The 21369-nt window shown below is 47.8% G+C and overlaps 1 protein-coding gene across 11 annotated transcripts in view; it reads left to right on the top strand.

The window, feature by feature from the left end:
- BLTP1 (bridge-like lipid transfer protein family member 1) overlaps positions 1-21369 on the top strand; it is a 2946455-nt gene that overhangs the window by 1627818 nt on the left and 1297268 nt on the right. For all 11 annotated transcript variants that reach the window (XM_069631149.1, XM_069631145.1, XM_069631146.1 and 8 more), the window contains exon 42: positions 11811-12030. In XM_069631149.1, coding sequence (XP_069487250.1) covers positions 11811-12030 — 220 coding nt within the window. The remainder of the gene's footprint in view (positions 1-11810; positions 12031-21369) is intronic.

The raw sequence follows: 21369 nt of genomic DNA, 5'->3' as shown, positions 1-21369 counted from the left end.
AGAGAAGAGTTCCAAAAGACAGAGCTCATCAGAATGAAAGAGTGGAATAAGGCTCCACTCATTCAGGATGTAAGCAAAAAGATCCAGAAGTCCAGCAAAAAGTCCTGGGGGTCTCGCTAGGAGAGGGGATGAAGCATAACAATGGTCATTCTCCCTAACAAAGTGACCTTGCGATTCATCCTCCTGGAATTTGCGGGCTGCATTCTCAGGAGGAAAGTCTCCCCGGATCGGGGACCACTGTCCTTTTGCTATTCTAGCAGGGACAGTGGTACATGCCATGGAAACTCGGATCGCAACAGTTCTTTCTTATGGATGTGCCTCCCACGGATACCTCTTTGCCCTCTCTTCCTACCCCAATGACTAAGAGCAATCTCTCATTTTTACTCTTTCAACATCTGCAAAACATTCATATTGCTTTCCCCAAGGCAGCTGCGCATGGGGAAAAGGAAAAACAAGGAACTGCGGCCACAGGATGTGGTGCAAGCGATTTATACCGCCATCGATGTCGCGTCCAGATGTGAGTGTTGTGCGCATCAAGGGATATCTAAGAGGAGGAATCCATGTGCATGGGAGGAACATCCATCAAAAAAAGTGTCAAATATAAATCTAAAAACTCATAAAGCACATAGAGAACAGCAATGTGCAGTGTATTCTATGACGGCACAGGCCTCAGATCACCTTAGGCACAGAAGAGGTAGTGGACATGGACAGCCCAACAGAGGGGAGCGTTACAGACCCCCGAAGAGTCAGCACATGAGGGGCCATCTAGGGCTCCCTTGCAGTTGTTCACCAGCTCTGCCGGCCAACCATTGGGCTGCTCTCCGCAAACACACTAACACCCTGTCCAAGCATGCTAAGCCCCGATACCCTTGAGGACCCCCACCCTATAGTTTAGTGCATTTTGTTATTAAAGTCTTTGAAGCGTCAGATGCACCCCATTCTTCAGGCCCTAGCCATTCTGTGAAAGTGCAGCTAGAAATAATACTGCATTTCCTCCCCTAACAATTGCCATTATGTTGAGGCCCTATCCACACTAGATACTGTGAGGGAGAGGAGTGGTATACCATCTTCTACATTCGAGTCTGCGCCGGGCATCGAGAACAAAATGCTGTACCACGTAGCTCACAAAATGGCTACAATGGCAGCGTACAGTCGGTGAATTGCAAATTCTATGGGCCTTCTGGCATGTTATGACGGATCCCAGTGGAACAAGCTTCAATAACGAATTACAAATATGCCCCAAGCCATTGAAAACCAGATGCAATCAATTGTCAGAGTGGGTCAGTTGGCATCTAATGCCACTGTTTAAAGCGGTCTCGACGCCACAGAAAATGCAGCCTTACCAATTGGTGACATATTTGTGGTTAAGAACGCATGCTTACATTGAATAGGATTCAAGCCAGAAACACAGACAACCCCTGCTCAACAAACCTCTCATGCAGGAAGGCTTTTTCAGTTAAAAGGTAGACCATGTTCTCGAGAGAGCGGAGAAATAATTAGATACTCGGATGTCTGGTCAGCCTTACTCCAGATGTGGAGCTGCTTCTTCTCACAGACCATTCGGAGTCCAAACCCAGCAGCGGTATTCCTCGACTCACCAGGACATTCAACTTGCCGACAAAACATGGGACAAGGCTTTTCAGACCTACTTGTATGGGCAATTTTATCAGACCCAATATAGGGGCTGAGGACATGGAGGCCTTGAGAAGGACACGTACGAAAGTTACTCCTCCTGAACAATGACTTCCTGTTTCAGATTCCCTACCATGTTACCCGGCAGGGGAAAGCATAATAACTTTTGACCAGGTATGGGAGGGTGTTATGTCATGCATGTAGGTTTTCACAGTGTGGGACGGGTGTTGCATAGAACTTGTCTCAGGAAAATTCAACATACATACTTTAATGGATTGCAATCTACCACAGATTCCTAATCTTGATAGTTGGTGCCAGCTGGTCGGAAAAATGTGACAAGGGGCGTAGTGTGGCTTGGCATCCTCTCCTCAACATCTGCATGCCTCAACCATATCTCATTTCCTTTTTTTCTGCGCCCTCTGCATGCGGTTTTAGAACACGGCTCAACATTTTAAAATGTATTTCTTCAGCATCAGTATGTTAGGACCCAAGTCTTCAGGATTCAAATGCTGTCGAGACTGCAACTCGAAAGTGTCCATCACGGCCTGCACATTTGTTTGTGGTGTCTACGGGTGGACCACGATAATGAACAATGTGTTTTCTGTCAGTCGAACCCGAAGCCTCTGAGGGAGTGCTCAGCTCAACTGGTGCTTGGGAGGCCTCCTTCAAAGTCACCGACTAGGCCAACCACCAAGTCCTCAGGTGCTGACACTGACGATCCGGTATCCCTTCAAAACAACAACTCTGAAAAAAATAGAGGACGCAATGATTGCATTTTTTTGGCTGAATTTTGGTGCAATTTTTGTAACTTTAAAAAAAAATGTATTACAAAAAATAAAAGATAGTGTGTTGGGTAGGATATAAAAAATAAAAGGGTGGGGGGATGTGGGAAAGTGTGGCGGGGCTTCCCCCACATAAAAAAAAGAAAAGTGAAAAAAGATCCCACCTCTGAGAAAAAGACAGGGACGACAGATGACCAAAGAAGACGAAAAGAGATCACATTCACGCAGTGAGTCTCATCATTCTTCCTCATCCTCCCACAAAAAGAAACTTTCTTCAGAGGTGAGGGGTATGTTTTACTCAGGCAAGAGAGCACCTAGGGAGGAATGGGAGGTGTTCGAGCAGCAAATACTGCAGCTCTTTGAGAAGGCTGTGGCAAGTACGGCTTCTGCCTTGATGCTATTGGCAGCACCAGCCATGAGCAGGGTTTCTGACGCAAAGGTGTCCAAAACAGGTCATACACCCTCGACAAAGTAGAAGACAACGTCATTGCCAACGTCGTTTACAGGAGACGTGTCGGGCACCCAGACCGGGTCTATCCCATCGACATCGGCGCAGGACCGAGGCTACACTCCGGTGCCACGCGGGATCCGATCCCCTTCCGGATATAGCACTTTGTGGGTGCAGAACTGCAGCACATGCCAGACTTCCTGACAGACCAAGAACAATAGAGCAGAGGAATCAGCCTTGGTGTCACAGTCCCAGTGCTTTGGAACTTATTACCAGCTCTCATCAGAAATGAAAAAGCCTACACCTCCGTCAAGAAACTCGTCAAAACCTGGCTGTTCGATAAATATGACTACGCTGCAGTAGTGACTTCCTCTTCTATTATCTTTATTATCTCTCTGCTTTCAATATACTACCTACTATGTACCTAACCCTGTGATACTCTCGGGTCTGGGCGTTGTCACAAATGTAAAAACATTTAAATAAGTGCTGTACCCGAAGCAAAGCTCTGGAGAAAGTTGGGCCTCTGCACTTTACTGCAAAAGAAACTGCTGCCCCATAGCACCTGACAGGCCTACTGTTGGACAGCAATATTGTCGTGGCTCCACCTTCTGGGCCAATCTTTGTATCAGACTGGGAAGAATGGGGAAGTTGAGATGTTATCCTCCAAGAAACTCACTTATTACCCCAAGATGCAAAGAGGCTTAAAAGCAGGGAGTTTCCACAGGGGTGCTTCAGTAGCGCTGGGGTTAAGAGTTACCTGATAATGATAGTGGGGCTATACAGCCCCAATGATAATCAAGATCAATTTTTATCAAGACCTAGTACCCGTAATCCTGGGGGTTGGAGAGGGTGCCTTGATCATAGGGGGGGATTTCAACCGTGTGATCAATCCACAATGCGACAAGACGTCTCCAGCCTCTCAAACAGATCTCAGAGGTTTTAGGGCACTTACAGGTATTTTGAGGCAATTGGACATGGAGGCCTGGCGGTTTTATCACGGTGAAGAGCGGGACTATACCTTTAACTCGTCGGTACATAGGTCCTACTCGAGAATAGACATGATTTTGATGGCAACAACCCTTGTGAGCTACACCCTGAAACCACACATCACAGTGACACTCACTTTACAGGGACTTACTTCACCACCTATGGAACGGGCCCCATGGCAACTAAACAGCACTGTTGCGAGACCCAGTGCTGAAAAAAGAAATGGGGAAGATAATTGAGAATTATTTTAGAGAGAACGATGGCAGGGAAATGGATTTGGGTTTGTTCTGGGATACGGGAAAAGCAGTATTTCGGGGAGAGTTCATAGGGAAAGCGGCAGCCTGGAAACAAGCGAAGGCTCAGGTGAGAGCAGCGTTGGAGGAGGAACTCTGAGAGAGGGAAAGGGAACACGAACAGAGGAGCACATTACACTGTGGGGATCTTAGGGTGGCAAGGGTTAAACTAGAAGCGCTTCAGGCGGGGTCGGTGACACAATCCCTTTTACATGTCAAGCAATTTATTATTTATTTATTTTATTTATTATTTATTATTTTATTACGCTACTTACCTTGTACTGCACTTTCCCCCCCCACCTCCTCCCCCTGCACTTTCTCCTTTTCCCCTTACCTCTGCACTTGCACGATCTGAATGACACCTGGCCTAGTAGGATCGTTTGTCTGTCTTCCCCTTGTTTCCCTCCCTCCCTGCCTCGTCGCGCCTTGAAACACTTGTGTATAGGCGCGTTACAAATACCATATCATATCATATCATATCAATACTACTACTCCAGGGGGATGAAGCGAATAACATGCTAGTAGCAAAGCTGAAATCCACACAAACGTGCCATAGGATCGGAGCCCTGCGAAATCAGGAGGGGAACCGATGGTGGGAGGAACAAGCCAATGCCCAAATAGTTGAATCATACTTTAAGGAACTTCAGAAGGGGGATGAGGCTAATAAAGGTGAAATTGGGTCCTTTCTTGACACCCTCCAGTACCCAAAATTACATTTGAGGAAAAAGCAGAGTTAGACAGACTGATTACGGCCCTTGAGATAGACATGGTTATTAGACATCTTCAGAGTAACAAGGCCCCAGAGCCGGATGGGTTCCCCAATGCCTTTTATAAAAACATTTGGGCTAGTTTAGTCCCACCGCTGGTGAAGATTTTCAACTCCTTTGGCAAAAGTGGAAAAGTGGAAAGGTCTCTGGTATGATGGGGGAATCTAGGACGACCCTTATTTTGAAACCAGGGAAAGACCTGACATAATGTGCTTCATATAGGCCTATAGCATTGCTCAACAGTGATGTGAAGATCTTTATGAAAATACTGACAAATAGGCTAGCAGATATTCTACCTGAGCTGATTGGTGAAGACCCGACCGGGTTTATACAAGGCAGATCTACATTTGACAATATCAGACGGGCATTGAACTGGGAGGGCGTAATAAACAGAAAGCAGTGGTCTTGGCCCTACTTAAGGAAAGTGTTGGGAGACTTCGGGTTCGGCCCACAATATTGCAAATGGGTGTTCGCTAGCTTTGTAGACCCAACGACACGAGTGAGGGTCAACAAGATTCATACAAACCAGATTCACATTAAGAGGGGAATGAGACGGGGTGCCCCTTGCCCCCACTACTATTTGCCCTAGCTATGGAACCCTTAGCTCGCCTAATACAGGAAGATCAGAGCATACAGGGAATCCGAGTAGGGGTGCGTCAACACAAGGTCGGGTTATACGCAGACGACATCATCTTATTTCTAACAGACCCGTCTCATTCGGTTCCCCGAACATTGAACATTATTGATCACTTCGGATATTTATCAGGGTTCTCAATTAACTATGGGAAATCAGTGGGTTTGACTATTGGGGGAGCAGATGAGGGATTGCAAAATACTCTCCCCTCCCTACGTCTTATCTGGGCGACTGACAAAATAAAAAATCTTGGTACTTATCTGACACCCCGACCAGACGGGATCTATAAAGCAAACTACCCTACTTGTTTTGGGAATGTGGAAAAATGGGAACACCAACACATTTCTTGTCTAGGGAGGGTAGCAGCAGTTAAAATGTTGCTTATCCCTAAACTGTTGTGTTTCATGCTCTGCCCATCAAGATCCCGGCAAAACCCATCTCCCAACTGCAGGGGAAGTTCTTTAAGTTTATCTGGGGAGGGAGGAAGTCCCAGAGTGGCGAGAAATGTGCTGCTGCAATCACCGTGGCAGGGAGGTCTGGGGTTACCCTCGCTAAAAAGATATCTCTTAGCGGCACAGATCAGCTCTATGTGCGACTGGAGGGAGGGAAACAGCGAGAAGTGGGTGGAACTGGAACAAGAGGATACAAGGTTCCCATTGGCCAACAACCTGTTCCTCACACCCAGGTTCCGGGAGAGCAGAGGAAAACTGTTTAGCATGAACCAGGCATCCTTAGGGTATTGCCATCAGGAAATGAGAACACTGGAAATCCTGGTATGAAAAGGCCCCCCAATCTCCGATATTGGGGAACCCTGACTTCAGCCCTGGGTTGATAAGCCTACACTTAGCAATGTGGGAAACGGTGGGGGAACCCCACCTAGACCAAATGTATGTGGACTCGACCCCTCTGACCTTTGAATAGTGTAAAAACTGGTTTCAGGTGGATGAAGGGGAACAGTTTAGGTACAGTCAAATCCGTCATAGGGTCACAAATGTGGAAGTGAAAAGTAAGGGAACGCGGGACCCCAAGGGGATAGTTGACTCTGGTAGAAGGCCTAGTTCAAAGCACACAACCACGTTCTATAGGTTGCTTGGCCCGGTGAATGAGGCTGAGACTGTACCTTACATGGCAAAATGGCAGGCTGAGTTGGGAATTGATATTCAGCCGGAATCATGGTCACATATATGGGAAAGGGCTCACAAAGCATTGCAATGCACAACTATGAAGGAATGTGGGTACAAAATGTTGTGTAGATTGTACATGTCCCCCAGTCGCTTACATGAGATTAACCCTGGGTACTCAGGCAGATGCTCTAGGGGATGTGGGCAGAAAGGAACACTGGGTCACTTGTGGTGGACGTGCCCCCGATCTCAATTATACTGGAAGGAGATTCTCTCGCACATCAGAGAACTCACAGGAATTAGCTTTCCTTGGAATCCCAAAGTAGTAGTTCTGGGGGACTCGGCCGAGGAGGAGGCATACACGCTGCGTAGTTCATTGGTGCGGGTGGTAACGCAACTCCTGATTGCGGCCAGACTAACTGTAGCCATGTCTTGGAAACAGGCGGAAGGCCCGATAGTTGCACAGTGGTGGGTCAGAGTCTGTACATTAGTTGCACTGGAAAAGATTACTGTGATCCTCACTGACTCATACCAGAACTTCCTTGCAGTTTGGCTCCCTGGCATGCAATACCTGGGTTCTAAGGAACATTGTACCCACAAACTGCAGGTTTTTCGGCACTATTAACGACTATGATGCAATAGCAATGTACTGTTCGCGTTGATACTAGTGGCACTTTATTTCAAATTGTATTCGACTTGTTCAAAGATTCAATAGTTGATTTGTTTTGTTGAACCAGCCATGTGCTCTAATTTGTGATTAAAAATGAAAAATGATAAATAAAGCTTGGAAAAGAAAAAAAAAAAAGAGCAGTCAAACAATATACAGTTCCTAATTTTAGCAATGTAGTGGAGTAGATACCCAACATCCTACTCTTCTTCTAAAATGTTGAAACTATCTACTACAAGTGTGTATGTAGCCATTATGGCCTAGTAATACATACTTTCATACTCGCAATTGTGATGCTGTGGATTATCAAGCCAGGGGACATGCAAGGTTATTCAGACACACCTCGGGATAATCCATTAAAGAGAAAGGGTTAAAAACTGTCAAAATGTCCATTGCTTCTATAGATAATTAACGAAGAATAGAACAGCCTAAATGTGGTCTAGAACCATGGATCAAAGAAATGACAGGTAAACAATTTTAAATCCTTTTGCCAAAGATTCCACTTACCTTTTCTTGTTCTTTGTTGGATCCACTTATCATGGCTAGAGAAGTACGAGGGGAAACACAGGTTATATATGGATACTGTGTCAAAACTCGGTACTGCCCCAAACTAAGTGCGTTACCTGTAGAGGAGACGTTGAAGGGCTAACCTAACAAAAATACATCATGGTGTCTCTTAATTGTCCTTCCATAAAAATAAAAATGTGTTCAAAAGGCTTCTTTCAGCCACAAAAATGTTGAAACTGTCTAAAAATGTGGAAAAATTGGCTAAGTGCCCATTTCTAGCCCCATGAGCGGTTTACTATCTCAGGTTGAAGGTATCTGAAAGCTGCTTGTTCCCAAGGCAGTTCAGTTTTGTCTCCAAACTATTGAAGCAACAATTTTTGCTTTTTCTTACCTCTGAAGGTCAAGATCTTGTGGGCCGGCAGCATCCTCCGGGCCCTGCTCCTGGTTCAGCGTAGCGTGGCCTTGGGTGAAATCGTACGTCTTACCTCTGGCTGCGAAAACAGCTTTTTGAAGACTAATTGCCACCCCTGTTTCCCTGTTAGCCAAATACACATTCTAAAAGATAATGTCATTTGTTTCATTAGGAAGAACATTGAAAAATAACCTCTTACTTATCTATATTTGAATTGAAGCCAGTCTTGTTCTCTGTGTGAGAATTCTGAAGGTGTCTCCCTGACTAGTCCCTGAGGATCTCCCATCCTGGTGGCCAAGACACGGCCATCGCTATTTGATCCAGTTCCTGGTGGTGGACCAGTGAGGGAGGATCACCTGGATGGGAAGTCCTCGGGGAATATAAGTGGGACACCGATGGATGAGACGCAGTATTCCCCTTCTTTTACTACCTTTTCCCCATCCTACCACGTAGGACATTCAAAACCATTACCCAAACCCCCCCACACCCCCTTTTCCGACACGAACACTTTCGCACGACACACCAGAGCCGTTTACCTGGCATGTCCCAATACAAGGGTCAGGCAATTGGTCAGAATCACACAGACCCGACAGCCCTTTCCCTTCCCCAAAGGGATAAAAGGTGGAGCAACAGAGCACAGTATGAGCATGGCAGACCGCACAATGAATACAAAATAAAGAAAGGGGGTAAACCTGCAATTTTAATCCCTGGTCCTTCAGGTAAAGTACATTATATTAAGGCAAAATGGACCAGTGGAATGGGATGACACAAAGTCTTCGCTCAAATATAGATTTTAATAGTTCATCAATACAAATTTCACATAATTAATGCATGTATGATATAAAATCATAAAACCAAATAGTTCATTTCATCAATTCAACATTCGTATCTCAAACGATCATTCTCAATCCCATACTTTCACATTCAAACCATCAACAGTAAAACCAATTTGGCAGGTCAAGTCGGTGTAAACTGCTGATATTAATACAGTCTTCCTTAGTTTTTGCATATACTCATGACCCGGTCCATGGTATCAGGTCTCAAACATCTGGTGTTTTTGTTGGTCCAGATACACACTACAAATTGTCATCCCATTCCACTGGTCCATTTTGCCTTAATATAATAGACCGCACAACGAGACAGCTATCCAGACCCGGCAGTTTAAAAGGAGGAGAAAGGTGGCAAATATCTAGAGACTGACAAGGAGGGACACAACCTTGCCCTTTTCGACGCAGACCAGGGGTAACCTCCGCAAAGTGAATCGTATGACCAAAGACAATACCCCAAGTGTGTTGCAGCAGATGTCAACGGTACACGCTGCGTATCGACGCTGATAAAAGGGAGCAAGGGACACTCCTGCTACCGTGGTACTGGCCTTGACTCCAGTTACGCAGAAAGCCAAGTGGTTCATCACAGCCGTGAAACGAGAGGAGAGCAGATAAGAGACGGGCTGTAATGAATGAAAGACACAAAGTGGCAAGTTGATCCACGTTAAAAGAACTGTAAAAGGGGGGACCAACTGTTGAGGGATCCGGCACCACTTGGGTGCTAACTCAAGAGACACTGGTCGATCCCCATCTGAGTGAAACTACAAATACCAGAAGGCCATAGGAGAGCCACCAAGAAAAGTGGTCATACAGCAGATCAAGCAAAATCCCTGTACAGTCAAAAGCCTTTGACCTAAGAACTGTGAGAAAGCAAGGGAAGTAAATCCTGAAAACCTTTGTGAATGTGAAGTTGGCAAGAGTGAACCCAGAAGAGGGATGCTGATGAGAAGGGGGCAAGTCTAAAGTCCCAAGAAACAGTGTGTTGACGAAAGTGAACCCGGCCGAGGGATGTCCACTGGAACTGTTTAAAAAGACATTAAGATTTGAGAGGGGTCAGCGCCCAGAAGAGGGCGACCCAGGGGTGAGCCAGTATCACCCTGATCAAGTGAACCCGAGGAAGGGAGGTTCACAACGAACTGTTAAAAAGACTTTATAGGAGAAGGATAAAGGAAGATTGTTGAAAGCCATAGTGAACCAGGTGGAGGGAGGCCAACAGTCGAAAGGGATCCAAGCCCGAACGAGGGAGACCCAGGGGTGAATTCATCACCAGAGAAAAGCCATAGTGAGCCCGGTGGTGGGAGGCTGAAAGCAAAGATGGGTCAGCGCCCGGAAGAGGGGGGATCCAGAGGTGAGTCCTTCACCCAAGAAATACGTAGAATAGAACTTTGTGTTTGTTTGTTGTTTAGTTATTCCAAAACCCCTCGGAACAAGGAGACACAACAACAGAGGCCCTGATAACAATAGAAACGGGGGTCAGTGCTCGGAAGAGGGGGCCCAAGAGGGTGGAGAACCCTCACCCTGAGTAAAACCAGGAAACAAACATTAATTTGTTGAAGAAACCTTTGTTTGGTAGTTTAAATACATCAGGCCCTCGAAGGCAAGAGACTTTCAAGTGACTTTCAGCGCCTGGATGCCCTCGGGCTTTGGCGCTTTACACGTGAAATAACATAACATAACAAACAAGACTTGACCATCAAGGCTCCTGATGAACTGGAACAGAACTGTTGACTCGTGCTGGGGAAGCTTGAGTATGTGCTGTGCTCCAAGAGCCCACCTTACCCGTGCCCAAAACTTGGGGAAGGGAGAACCAAGCTACCGCATCCTGACATATTATTTATGAACACTTCTTTCTTCCAACACCCTTTTAGTATTGCTTGTAAGGTTGGCAATAGGTTTCTTAGTTTAGGCCCTTTTTTATTTGACACAACCACACTAGGACTGCCTTTTTTTCATTTGATGGTTCCACCCTGCAAACATTGTTCAATAAACACCTTTGAACTGTGATCACGTGTCTGTCTTTACTGATGCAACCATGAGTTCCTTACATCTGTCTCTTGCAAATTAACGTGTGTGCTTCAACAAGTTGGGCTTTTGCCAAATTATAAAATAGGCGTTGGGGCTTTTTTTTTCATAACATTTTCTAATGTCAGCATGTTTAATTACACATTCAAACTTCGTTATTGTTTTATCCATTTTGGCCTGGACTCCTGTTCTTTTTTGTTTATGCAAGCACATTTCTACGTGCAATGTAATAGCAATACTGATAAAGGGTCCATACAGTCATTAAATCATAGCAAGAAGATTTGTTTTGAATACCAATTTAGCAGAAAGTAACAAGATTAGCAGGTATATTTGTAGTTTAGGCAATCGCTTCTCTTGTTCATGTTGCATAGAAAATAAAATGTATTTTCTAAATGCCTCAAGCCTTTAGATTTCTAGTGAACACATTAACCCCAAAATGCACTCCTACAAGCTTCAGCAATGTTGTGCATATTTCCAATTGTGCTTTAGAAGAGAATTTTGGTAGTGTCATAGTTGGAATGCACATTTATGAAATGTATCTCTGTAAATGCTAACAGGAATGTTTCATTGGTCGCTATAAGGCAGATGTGGCATGGCTTGGAGTTTATAGCTTTTCATATTATAGGCATGTTCTGAAAATTATGACAGCTTCTACCTTTTTATTCAAATCTGTCATAGCACCCATACAATGTGTACTTTTTTGTTTTACAGGGTACCCATCCCTACCAGTCCTTGAGCTACACTAGTGGAGATACAGCCACTGATTCCCCAGCTCATGTTGTTCGAACAGGAATGCCAGTGAAGGAAAGTCCCAGGAAAGAGTCTCTGCTCAGCTATCTGACTGGGAGTTTTCCAAGTTTGCATAATCTTCTGGAAGGTACCCCTCAAAGGAACGCTACAGCTACTAAAAGTAGTTCACTTACAAGAGCAGGTTAGCACTGTGCCTATGATGGTTTTCAGGTTATAATAACAGTGAGGTCTGAAATTGTATGCCTTTCTGATCTTGTTTTGTTTTTGGTGTAAGAACAACCATTTTAATTATGTGTGCATCTACGTTTCAGTTTCAAACTGTGATAGTTAAAAGACCAATATTGTGTAATGTAACGCATTGCATAGCATGCATCACCATTTCAAATAATTGTGCTTGATTAAATGCTTTGCTGCATCTCTTAGGTGTTAGGCTTTGTGTGCCTGTGCATTAAATGTTTCACTCCATTAGGACATTCTTATTATTTTACCGTACTGAAAGTGGCTTTCTTTTTTGGTGTAGGTAGGAATAGCTTTTATAGAGCTAATGTAAATGTGAAACATACCAAGATGCTGTTGTATGTTAGGAAAAACAGGGTGGCTCTGGATTGTTGCGCTAGCCTAAATAGTCATGATTTAAATGATAATACATTTCGTTAGCAAGATAAATGTTTGTAGAATTTGTTGACTGCAATTTTATTCTGTATGATTCAACACTAATAAGTTAGTAAGCTTGGTTGATTGCAACTTTATTCTGTAGGATTCAACAGTTCAGCCCTTCAGCCAACACATGATATCTCTTCAAGATATGAGCAAAATGTGGACTAAGAAATGTGTATGATATATGGCATTTATATCGCGCCTATACAAAAGGTGCGACGAGACAAGGGAGGGGAAACAGAGGTAAGACAGAGACAACGATTTTACAAGGCAAGGTGACATTGAGATTGCGCAAGTGCAGGGGAGTGGGGAAGGGGAAAAGTGCGGGGGGAGAGCAGAGGGGGGAGGGCAGTACATAGGATACCAGTAAAATAAATAAATAAGAGAGCGGCCAGCTGGTGGCAGGTGCAAGGGTAAGTGCAGGCATGGGGTGTCAAGTGCTGGTAGGGGCTGTAGGGATACAGAAACATTCCCTGGGTGCAAGGGTTGCCGGGGGGCAGTGCAGGTGTGCAACTGGTGGGGAGGGGACCTGGGCCCGAGATCAGAGAGTAGCCACGTAACCAGTGCATTTTCAGATTCAGCCAGGAGATCAGCAGGGGAGAGGAGGAGAGAAAGCAGAGGCAAAGAGGAAAGTCTTGAGGTGCTTCCGGAACCGGTGATGGTTCTCCTCAAGTTTTAGAGAGACAGGGAGGCTGTTCCAGAGGGTGGCCCCAGCAGAAGAAAGAGATCTACCACCAACTCGCTGCTTGGAGAAGCGACTGACCCTGAGGGAGTTGGAGACGGATGAGCTCGAGAAGGAAGATATTTAGGAAGAGAGAGTTGAAGGTATTGAGGTCCCAGGCCCCAGAAGGCCTTGTGGACAATGCAGAGGGTTTTGAACTTAATCCTCGCCGCCACTGGGAGCCAGTGCAGAGATTTCAGTCCTGGAGAGATACGATCCCTGGGCTTGATTCAAGGACAAGTCTCGTTTGGGATGATTTGCGAGGGCGGAGAGTAGTGGCAGGCAGATTTAGAAGGAGGCTGTTGCAATAGTTCAGTCTAGAGAGAACCAGATCTCTGGAGACCGTGAGCTTCTGAGTGAAGGAGAGGAAAGGAATAATACCTCTGAGGAGGTGCAGCCGGTAGTGTGACTTCTTAAAGATGTCAGAGATATGAGGAGAGAAGGAAAGTGTGGAGTCAAAGATGACCCCAAGGTTTTTAGCCTCACAGGTGGGAACAGGAAGAGGGCCAAGAGAACCCGGCCAGAGAGTGTTGGGAACAGAGGTAGCAGGTGTGGCGATGAGGAGAATCTCAGTTTTACTGGCATAAAGGCAGATCTCATTGGCAGCACACCACTCCTGGATGGCGGACAGACAGTCCGAAATGAAAGAAGGAGAAGAGGTGGCAGTAGGGAGCCTGAAAATGAGTTGAGTGTCATCCGCATAGCACTGAAATTCGGGGCAGAGAGCAGCAATGCGGTGGGAAAGTTTGGGAAGGCCTCTGACACAGCCTCCGGGCACAGTCATGCCTCATCCAGGGCCGGCTGATGCCATGAGTGAGCTCTTTCGGAGAACAGGGAGATCCTTTGGGGTCGCCCCGTCCCTGCGGGTCAAAAAGAAGACCAAACTCCATGTTACGGATCCCACTGGGTTTGCAGCGGCTCCCAATTTGGGAAGTGCACGATCGCCATCTACATCTACGGCGGGCCTGCCGGTGATGAGTGCGCCCTCCAAGAGTAAGTCCTTAACCCCTTTGAAGCTTTGTTTACCATCTAAGGACAAGCCAGCAAAGGAGAGGTCCTCGGGTGGCTCCTTTCGTCCTCCGTCGATGACACCATCGACGACCAAGACGTAGTCTTCATCGACGACTGCTCTGTCGTCCAGGAAGTCCAGTTCGTCAATGACCACAGCCTCGTCAATGATGACAGTCCCGTCGACGAAAGCTTCTGCATCCAGCTCATCGACAACCGTCGCAACTTTGTCAAAAGGGGGCTCAGCTACGGAAGTGGTCTCTACGGGCACAACAGCTGCGACTTTACCTCCACAACGTACAGCGCCGATGCCGACATCTGCTAATACCCCAGGTATGGCAGCGATTCCTATCGCCACTTCACTTCCAAAGGTGTCGGAGAAGGACAAGGAGCGTCTGCCACCCACGGAACTTCATTATGGACAAGAGGGAGCAATACCAAAGGATGCTTCAGAGGAGCCGGTGCACATTGACACAAGCTCCGACAACAACAATTTGCCCAAGGACTACTACTCAGCCCAAAAAGGGGGCTGTGAGACCGTATCCATTGAGGGGGGTCTGCATGGGATAAACCCAGTTACGCCAGCTAGTCCAAGGAGGTGCTTCAATCCCGAGCTGCTGCCGGCTGTTCCTTCAACCCCTCAGCCAGCACCCAGGGACATGTCGTTGGACATCCTTACAACACTGCACATGCTGGAATCGGAGATCCAACAAAGGCTGCCTGCTACAACTGCACCAGCCCCGGCGCAGGGCCCCACAAGACTGCCCGTCAGGAGCCCGTCCAGGCCAAAGTTTAAGTCAAAGGACCCGGCTGGCCCAAGACGTTGACCGACGCCACCACCCCCTGTGCATCGACCCTTGACCCATGTAGCGGAGGAGCCCCTCCTACGGGCACAGGCATGGATGTAGATACTACAGCGACTCATTCCAATGACTACGTACCAGCAGGCGGAGAGCTGTTGTGTGCCGACAAGACCACTAGGGCTTTACCGCTGGATGGATTCAGTTACTTACACACCATGATGTCAAGGGCCTCCCCCCTTTTGAATTTGGTGCCTGAGGAGACAAAGAAGGAGGGGTTCCTCTTCCAACACAGAGAGTCCAGGTGGAAGACCGTCCTGTCATTTCTCTGCTGGATGATGTCTGGGAGGAAAATTTGGCCTTAAAGAAGACGCAGAGTACTGCGCCTCCCAAGCGGCATAGGCTGGAAAAGAATTACAGGGTTCCAGACTCGGCCCTGAGGTGCTTGAGGTCACAGCCTTCTTCTGACTCCATGGTCTCTGCCGCCACCAGGAAGTGCTCGGCGAACCCTTCATCTTCAGCCATGGTGCCCCCTGACCAACAGGGGAAGAAACTGGATGTAATGGGGAAGCACATCATTTACACGGCAGCCTCCACCGTCAAGGCGGCTAACGCCCTTGCCATCTTATCCTGCTACGACGGGGAGCTGTGGTATAAGCTGGGACCTATTTTGGACTTCCTGCCAGAGGACAAGAAGATCGAGACCCTGTTCCAGGAGGGTGAGGTGGCCTCAGACCACGCCATCAAGGTGGCGTTGGACATCACGGATACTGGGTTCCGCCAGATGGGCAACAGGGTGTCTGTCCCTTTGATGACAGGGATGGTTGGAGGCCACCAACTTCAGGGCGGATGTCCAGTCCAGGCTGGTGGACATGCCCTTTGATGGGGACAATCTTTTTGGCAAGACTGTGGACGAGTCTCTCCAGACAATTAAGACTGGCACAGAGATGGCACGCTAACATTGCAACAGCGAGTCCGGCAAGTCCTCCAAGGAGTAAAAGTCCCCTTCTCCAGCATGGGCTCTAGCATGGATTCATGTGCTCATGAATATTCCCCGTCATCGGGCCGGGAATCCTCTGTAAAAGAAAAAACAGTTTTACTTTCACTTACAAACTGTATTTCTCCTCTAAACCAGTCATTGTACTCTGGTTCATAGTGCCCTCTCCCTAGGCCCCTCCTCTGGCAGCCATCTCCATATTTTTACTGCACGTTCAAGTGTTGGGAGTCCTTGTGTCTTGCTTCGTGAGCGATTCTATGTTTTTTGTCGAATAGAGCCTGTGTGCTCTTTCTCTCCATCAGCCGACAAGCGGGATCCGTTTTTCGGTGAATTTCAACGCCTCTCAAGGGCAAGAATCGTCGAAGTTTCATCGAAGATTCCAGAAGGCAATCGGGTGTACTTCGCACTCAGGCCATGTCAGAAGAGAAGAAGGAAGGGGGAAGCTCCCTTTTCAAGCTGTACTCCAGCTGCGGACTGCGGAACGTGTTTGTAGAGGACAAACACCTTCAGTGCCTCTACTGTCTACATCCGTACTACAGGGAAGCGGATTCTGAAATCTGCCTCTGGTTCTCCAAGCGAACCATGAAGGATCGTTACAGTAGACTGGCGGCGTGGCTCAGCGCCAAAGCCTCTACCCCGTGCGGCAAGCGGGGGCATGCCTCACTCTGGACCGGCCGGTCCGAGGAGCAGGCTTCTTAGTTCTTTGAGGGCGCTCCATCGGTCGGGGCCCAAGACGAGGCCAAGCACAGCGAGTCCGTTTCCATCGGGGTCGCCGCGCAAGCGAGTCCCGCCACGGGCAAGGCGCGCTCATCCTCACCATCTGCATCCATTACTCCAGCTCCTCCTCAAAGAGGAAATCGGGTAACCCGGCGAAGCTGCGGGAAAAGCCAGAGAAGATGAAGGTGCATTAAAAGACGACCAACCTGCCCCAGAAGGCCCAGGTGAAGTCGTTCTCAACGATCGAGTTGTTGGCGGCTGCCCTCTCGAAGGCCAAAGGGGCTGACCCAGTCAAGGTAGCCCTGGTGGTGCCCAGAGTGTCCCTACCCCCGAGACGGGAGGCCCCACCTGGGCCGGTGTAGAAGAGACCAGAAAAAAAGGATGCTATCCCTAAACTCGAACCTGACCCCTCTGGATTCAAAAAAGAGGGGCCGGAGAGGAGGCCTCAGGATAGACGTTACTCCAGGGCACGGATATTTCTTCCTCGGATGAGGAGGACCAGGTGTCCATACACACGATCCAGGAATACGATGGGGACGACGACGGCGGAGGAAACGCCGATGGGGACGACGACGGAGACGTGCGATGGTGGAAATGCCAGCGATGACGGCGCAGGGCCCAGTAGGCCTACTGTTCCGACCAAGAGGGATTTATCGCTGGACAGATTTCAACCCTACACACCCTGGTGTCGGAAATTCAGTAATGGATGCTGACTACAACGCCCCCAGCACCGGCCCCGGATCAGCCTCCAACAAAAAAGAGGAAGCAGCACCCTATGCCGCTGCATCAACCTCCACTCAAGCGCTGCATGCCTTCACCCCCAACCCCGCAGGGACGGACACGGCCGCAGCCACAGCAACTACGGACGACGTTGACATCATCATTGCGGGCGGTTCGCCGCAGCCAAGGGCTTCTTCCCCGTATGAAGTGGGGCGTTCTATGCCATGGTCGCCAGAGCGTCTGAACTCTTCCAGCTGACGCCAGATGAGACCAAGAAGGAAGGTTTTCTCTACCAACTGCGCCAAGCCAAGAGAAAGACCATCATGGCTGTGCTTCTCCTAGACAACATTTGGGAAGAAGGCCTGGCTTTGATGAATAATCTGGCGTCCGGTCCTGAATCTTAATTTGCGGGAGCTGCTGAGCCCCACAGTCGCTCTAAGATGTGTAAACGACTACTGATTGTAACAGCAGAAGTCTCTACACCCCAAAGGGAAAGGGGAAAGTGGATAAAACAAAAAACAGAACACAGATTACTCTCTCTCCAACCAGCCAAGCACCTGCAGAGGATGAGAAAACGAAAGATTAATACCTTCCTAATCAAAACACCCCACCTGAGTTCCCCTGTACTTTTCTATACCTGTTGTGCTTCCCTTGAGAGCTGGGAAGCAAATTTTATTTCAGAAGCTCCAAATAGAACCTTAACAACCTTTTCCTTATGAGAGGTTTCCTTTGGAATAGCTGTTCAAACTAATTCTGTACCATCCCACAGTCGGGAAACATGTCTGTTGTTTTGCTAGATGGAGGCAGACTAGAAAACTGTTCTCCTGGAATTACTCTCCTGGGCAAACGTGCTCCTAGACTACTCAAACCCCCAGTAACAAACTGGCAGCAGATACCTTGAGTCTATTGTGCTAGACTTATCTCGCTTGGATTGAGTCTCTAAGTAATCAGTGTCCCTTATTTTTATCCCCTCATTTGCATTCTTCAAGGAATATTACCTTCTAACTCCTAGACTCCTGTCCAGGGTATGAGAGAAAAGTGCGCTTGACTCTCTTCCTGAGAAACCACTGGTCATCTTGAGCACATGCGCAGTGAGATGCAGTTTTAGGCTTACTTTTGTGTTATAAATCACTGCCAGGCGCTAGCGATCATTACACTGTCAGTGACATGCGCGTCAGCAAATAAGGTCTGCCGTAGCGCGTGCATATTATTAACATCTTTTTTCCCTGACAGCAGTCTTTCTTAACAGCATTTAATGCTCATGCAGATTAATCTAGAGTTTCCTTCAGAGAGAAAATCAACGCTTACAAGTGTGACTGGTTTTACTGCTGTCAGCTTAAAATTACAGTTCCTTGCAGAATGCTGCTCCCAACTTGGACTCACAAAGGTTGCTTTCTTGGCATTTAAAACTAACTGACTAAATGCCTAAACTAACTAAGAGATTAAAAATAAACTTGCAGTCACTTCTTAACTTCTCATGAATGCAGATTACTTCTTCATTAGATTTGTATAAAAACATTTCTCTAGAAATCCGAGCGCTGCGCTCCCACCAGATGTTTGCTTGTCTTGTCCCTCGTGGATCTGGACTTCAACCTGCCTCTTCACCAACCTCAGCTGAATTCAAAGATTAAAATGGGGCCTACTTCAAGAGATACAAAAAAACAGGACCTTCCTGTTAAGGTGAGGACAATGAAAGGCAGTTTGGAATTCTCTTTCGGTTTCCAAGCCACCTCAGCCTCCAATCATCTTGCGGAATGTTCTCATCCAATCAGGACCCTGCCTCTTCATCACCATGATGGCTTGGGGAACTCTCCTTCTGAACAAGGGGAACTCTCCTTCGGGACAATGGAAGTTAAGGTAAGTTTTAATCTGAACTGTTTATGGATTAAGTAGTTAAATAAACAAAGAATTACTATAAATTGCAGCACATCCATCTCAAGAGCCAAGTGTACCTGACATCTGGCCATGGCCCTGGCCAAGAGAGATCGGCTGGAGAAAAAGTACAGGGTGGCGGAATCCGCACCCAAGTGCCTACGATCTCAGCCTTCCCCGGACTCAGTGGTTTGGTGGCAGCAAGGAAGAAGTTGTCTAGCCCCTCGCCTTGTCCTCCGTCCCTCTGGATGGCGAGGGGAAGAAGTTAGATGCTGTGGGAAGAAAGGTGATCTACTCGGCAGCACTGACAGTCAAGACGGCCAACACACTTGCAATCCTGTCAAGGTATGACAGGGAACTGTGGTATAAAATGGTCCCGATTCTGGAGTTCCTGCCTGACAACAAGCGGGTCGAGGTGATCTCCTTCCTCCAGGATAGGGAGTGGCCCTGGACATCGCGGACACAGGGTTCCGGCAGATGGGCAATGGTGTCTACCTCTGTCGTCGTGGCTGGCTGAAAGCCACCAACCAGACGAGGGTGCTGGACATGCCCTTCGGCGGGGACAACCACTTTGGGAAAGCCATTGATGAGTCATTTCAAGCCATTGACTGATAGAGACACCCCGTGCCCTAGACACTCTTCAGCAACACTGCTCGTCCTTTCGTGCCTCCGGCGGGAACCCCGGCAGATCGTTGAAAGGTTTTGGCGGAGGGTCCTATTCATACCATCAACCCTCACGATCCAAGGCCCCGGAGGCCTACAGAGGCCGTTCCAAGGCTTTCGGTGGAGGTGTCATGGCCACTGGCCCAAGCATGCTGACCCCACACCATCAGGTGATGGGAATAAAGGGGCACATACCTCTTTTATGTCCCTTTGGGACATTCAAACATAGGGAACCCAGCTGGACTCTGTCATGGTGCCTCTGGTGCCAGGCTGATGGGGAAAATGTAAGCAGGGACGTTTATTCGGTGCATGGGTGCTTTAACTTTCACACAAGAACTGTTCACGTGCCTTCAGTTTGGGCATGGTCTTTCGGAGTGGATTGCATGTGCAGAAACTAGGAGTGGCAGGGTGTGACCAAAGCTAATAGGATATATAAGCCCGCCCATCTGTAAGGCAAGCGCTTGACGTTACTTTGCACCTACGTGCAACGTGACGCTCACCGCCACCTGCACCAGTTAACCTACCTTGTGGAATCCCGTGCTCCAGTTGCATGCTTACCTGAATATCTCCGGCACTCTCCACAGCATCATCCTCACCTCCTGAGCAACACACCGGTCCTGACTCCTACACTGCAGCATCTGTGCTCTTCCAAGAAGTCGGAAACCTGAAAGAGAGATAAAAACAAGGTTAGAACCTCCAATAACCCCTAACCAAGGATTGCACCGCATTCAAACCTCACGCACATCCTAAAAGGCTTAAAGGTTACTTACCAGTTACCGGACCATCTGATTTCGCTCCTCCGTGTCTCCGGCTCCACTTCCAAACACTGTAGCTACCGCCAGACCCGCAACATCACCTGCATGGGGAGAGAGCAGAAAAAGAGACATTACATACAGAACGAACATTAGTTCATGAACGAACTTTACCAACACAGTTACAAAAGTCGAAAGATAAGCAGGCGAGTGAAAATAAGAGACAACACTTACCTGCAGAGAAGTGGTCTTGTTGCAGCAGGCCTGGACTACCACAACAGAGGACCAGTGAAGGAACTCGGTGCCATTTGACTAAGCGCCCCTGCCAGAAGCAGCAGGACGGAGAGCTTGCCATTATCAATCAACAGGTGAGGGGGCGTGGCCAAGAGGGCCATGTGAAGAGACGTGTGCCGAGGGAGCTCCTATGATCCTGCATTGATCCTGTGGCAGAAGTGCATGAATAAATGCGTGTGTATGCCTACAACTCCAGGGGTGGATTTATGAATAGTGCAGCTGTGCCCACTGAAGTTTGCAGGCGTAGCAGAGGAGCCGCGACGGAGAAAATCACGAAAGAAAGATTTGTGAGCCGGATGGAAGAAGGAAGCAAGATGGC

Source organism: Ambystoma mexicanum, chromosome 6q (assembly GCF_040938575.1).
Source record: "Ambystoma mexicanum isolate Mex_15411 chromosome 6q, UKY_AmexF1_1, whole genome shotgun sequence".
NCBI lineage: Eukaryota > Metazoa > Chordata > Amphibia > Caudata > Ambystomatidae > Ambystoma > Ambystoma mexicanum.
Note: the sequence above shows the minus strand (reverse complement) of the source record. Positions and strands in the feature narration are given on the sequence as shown.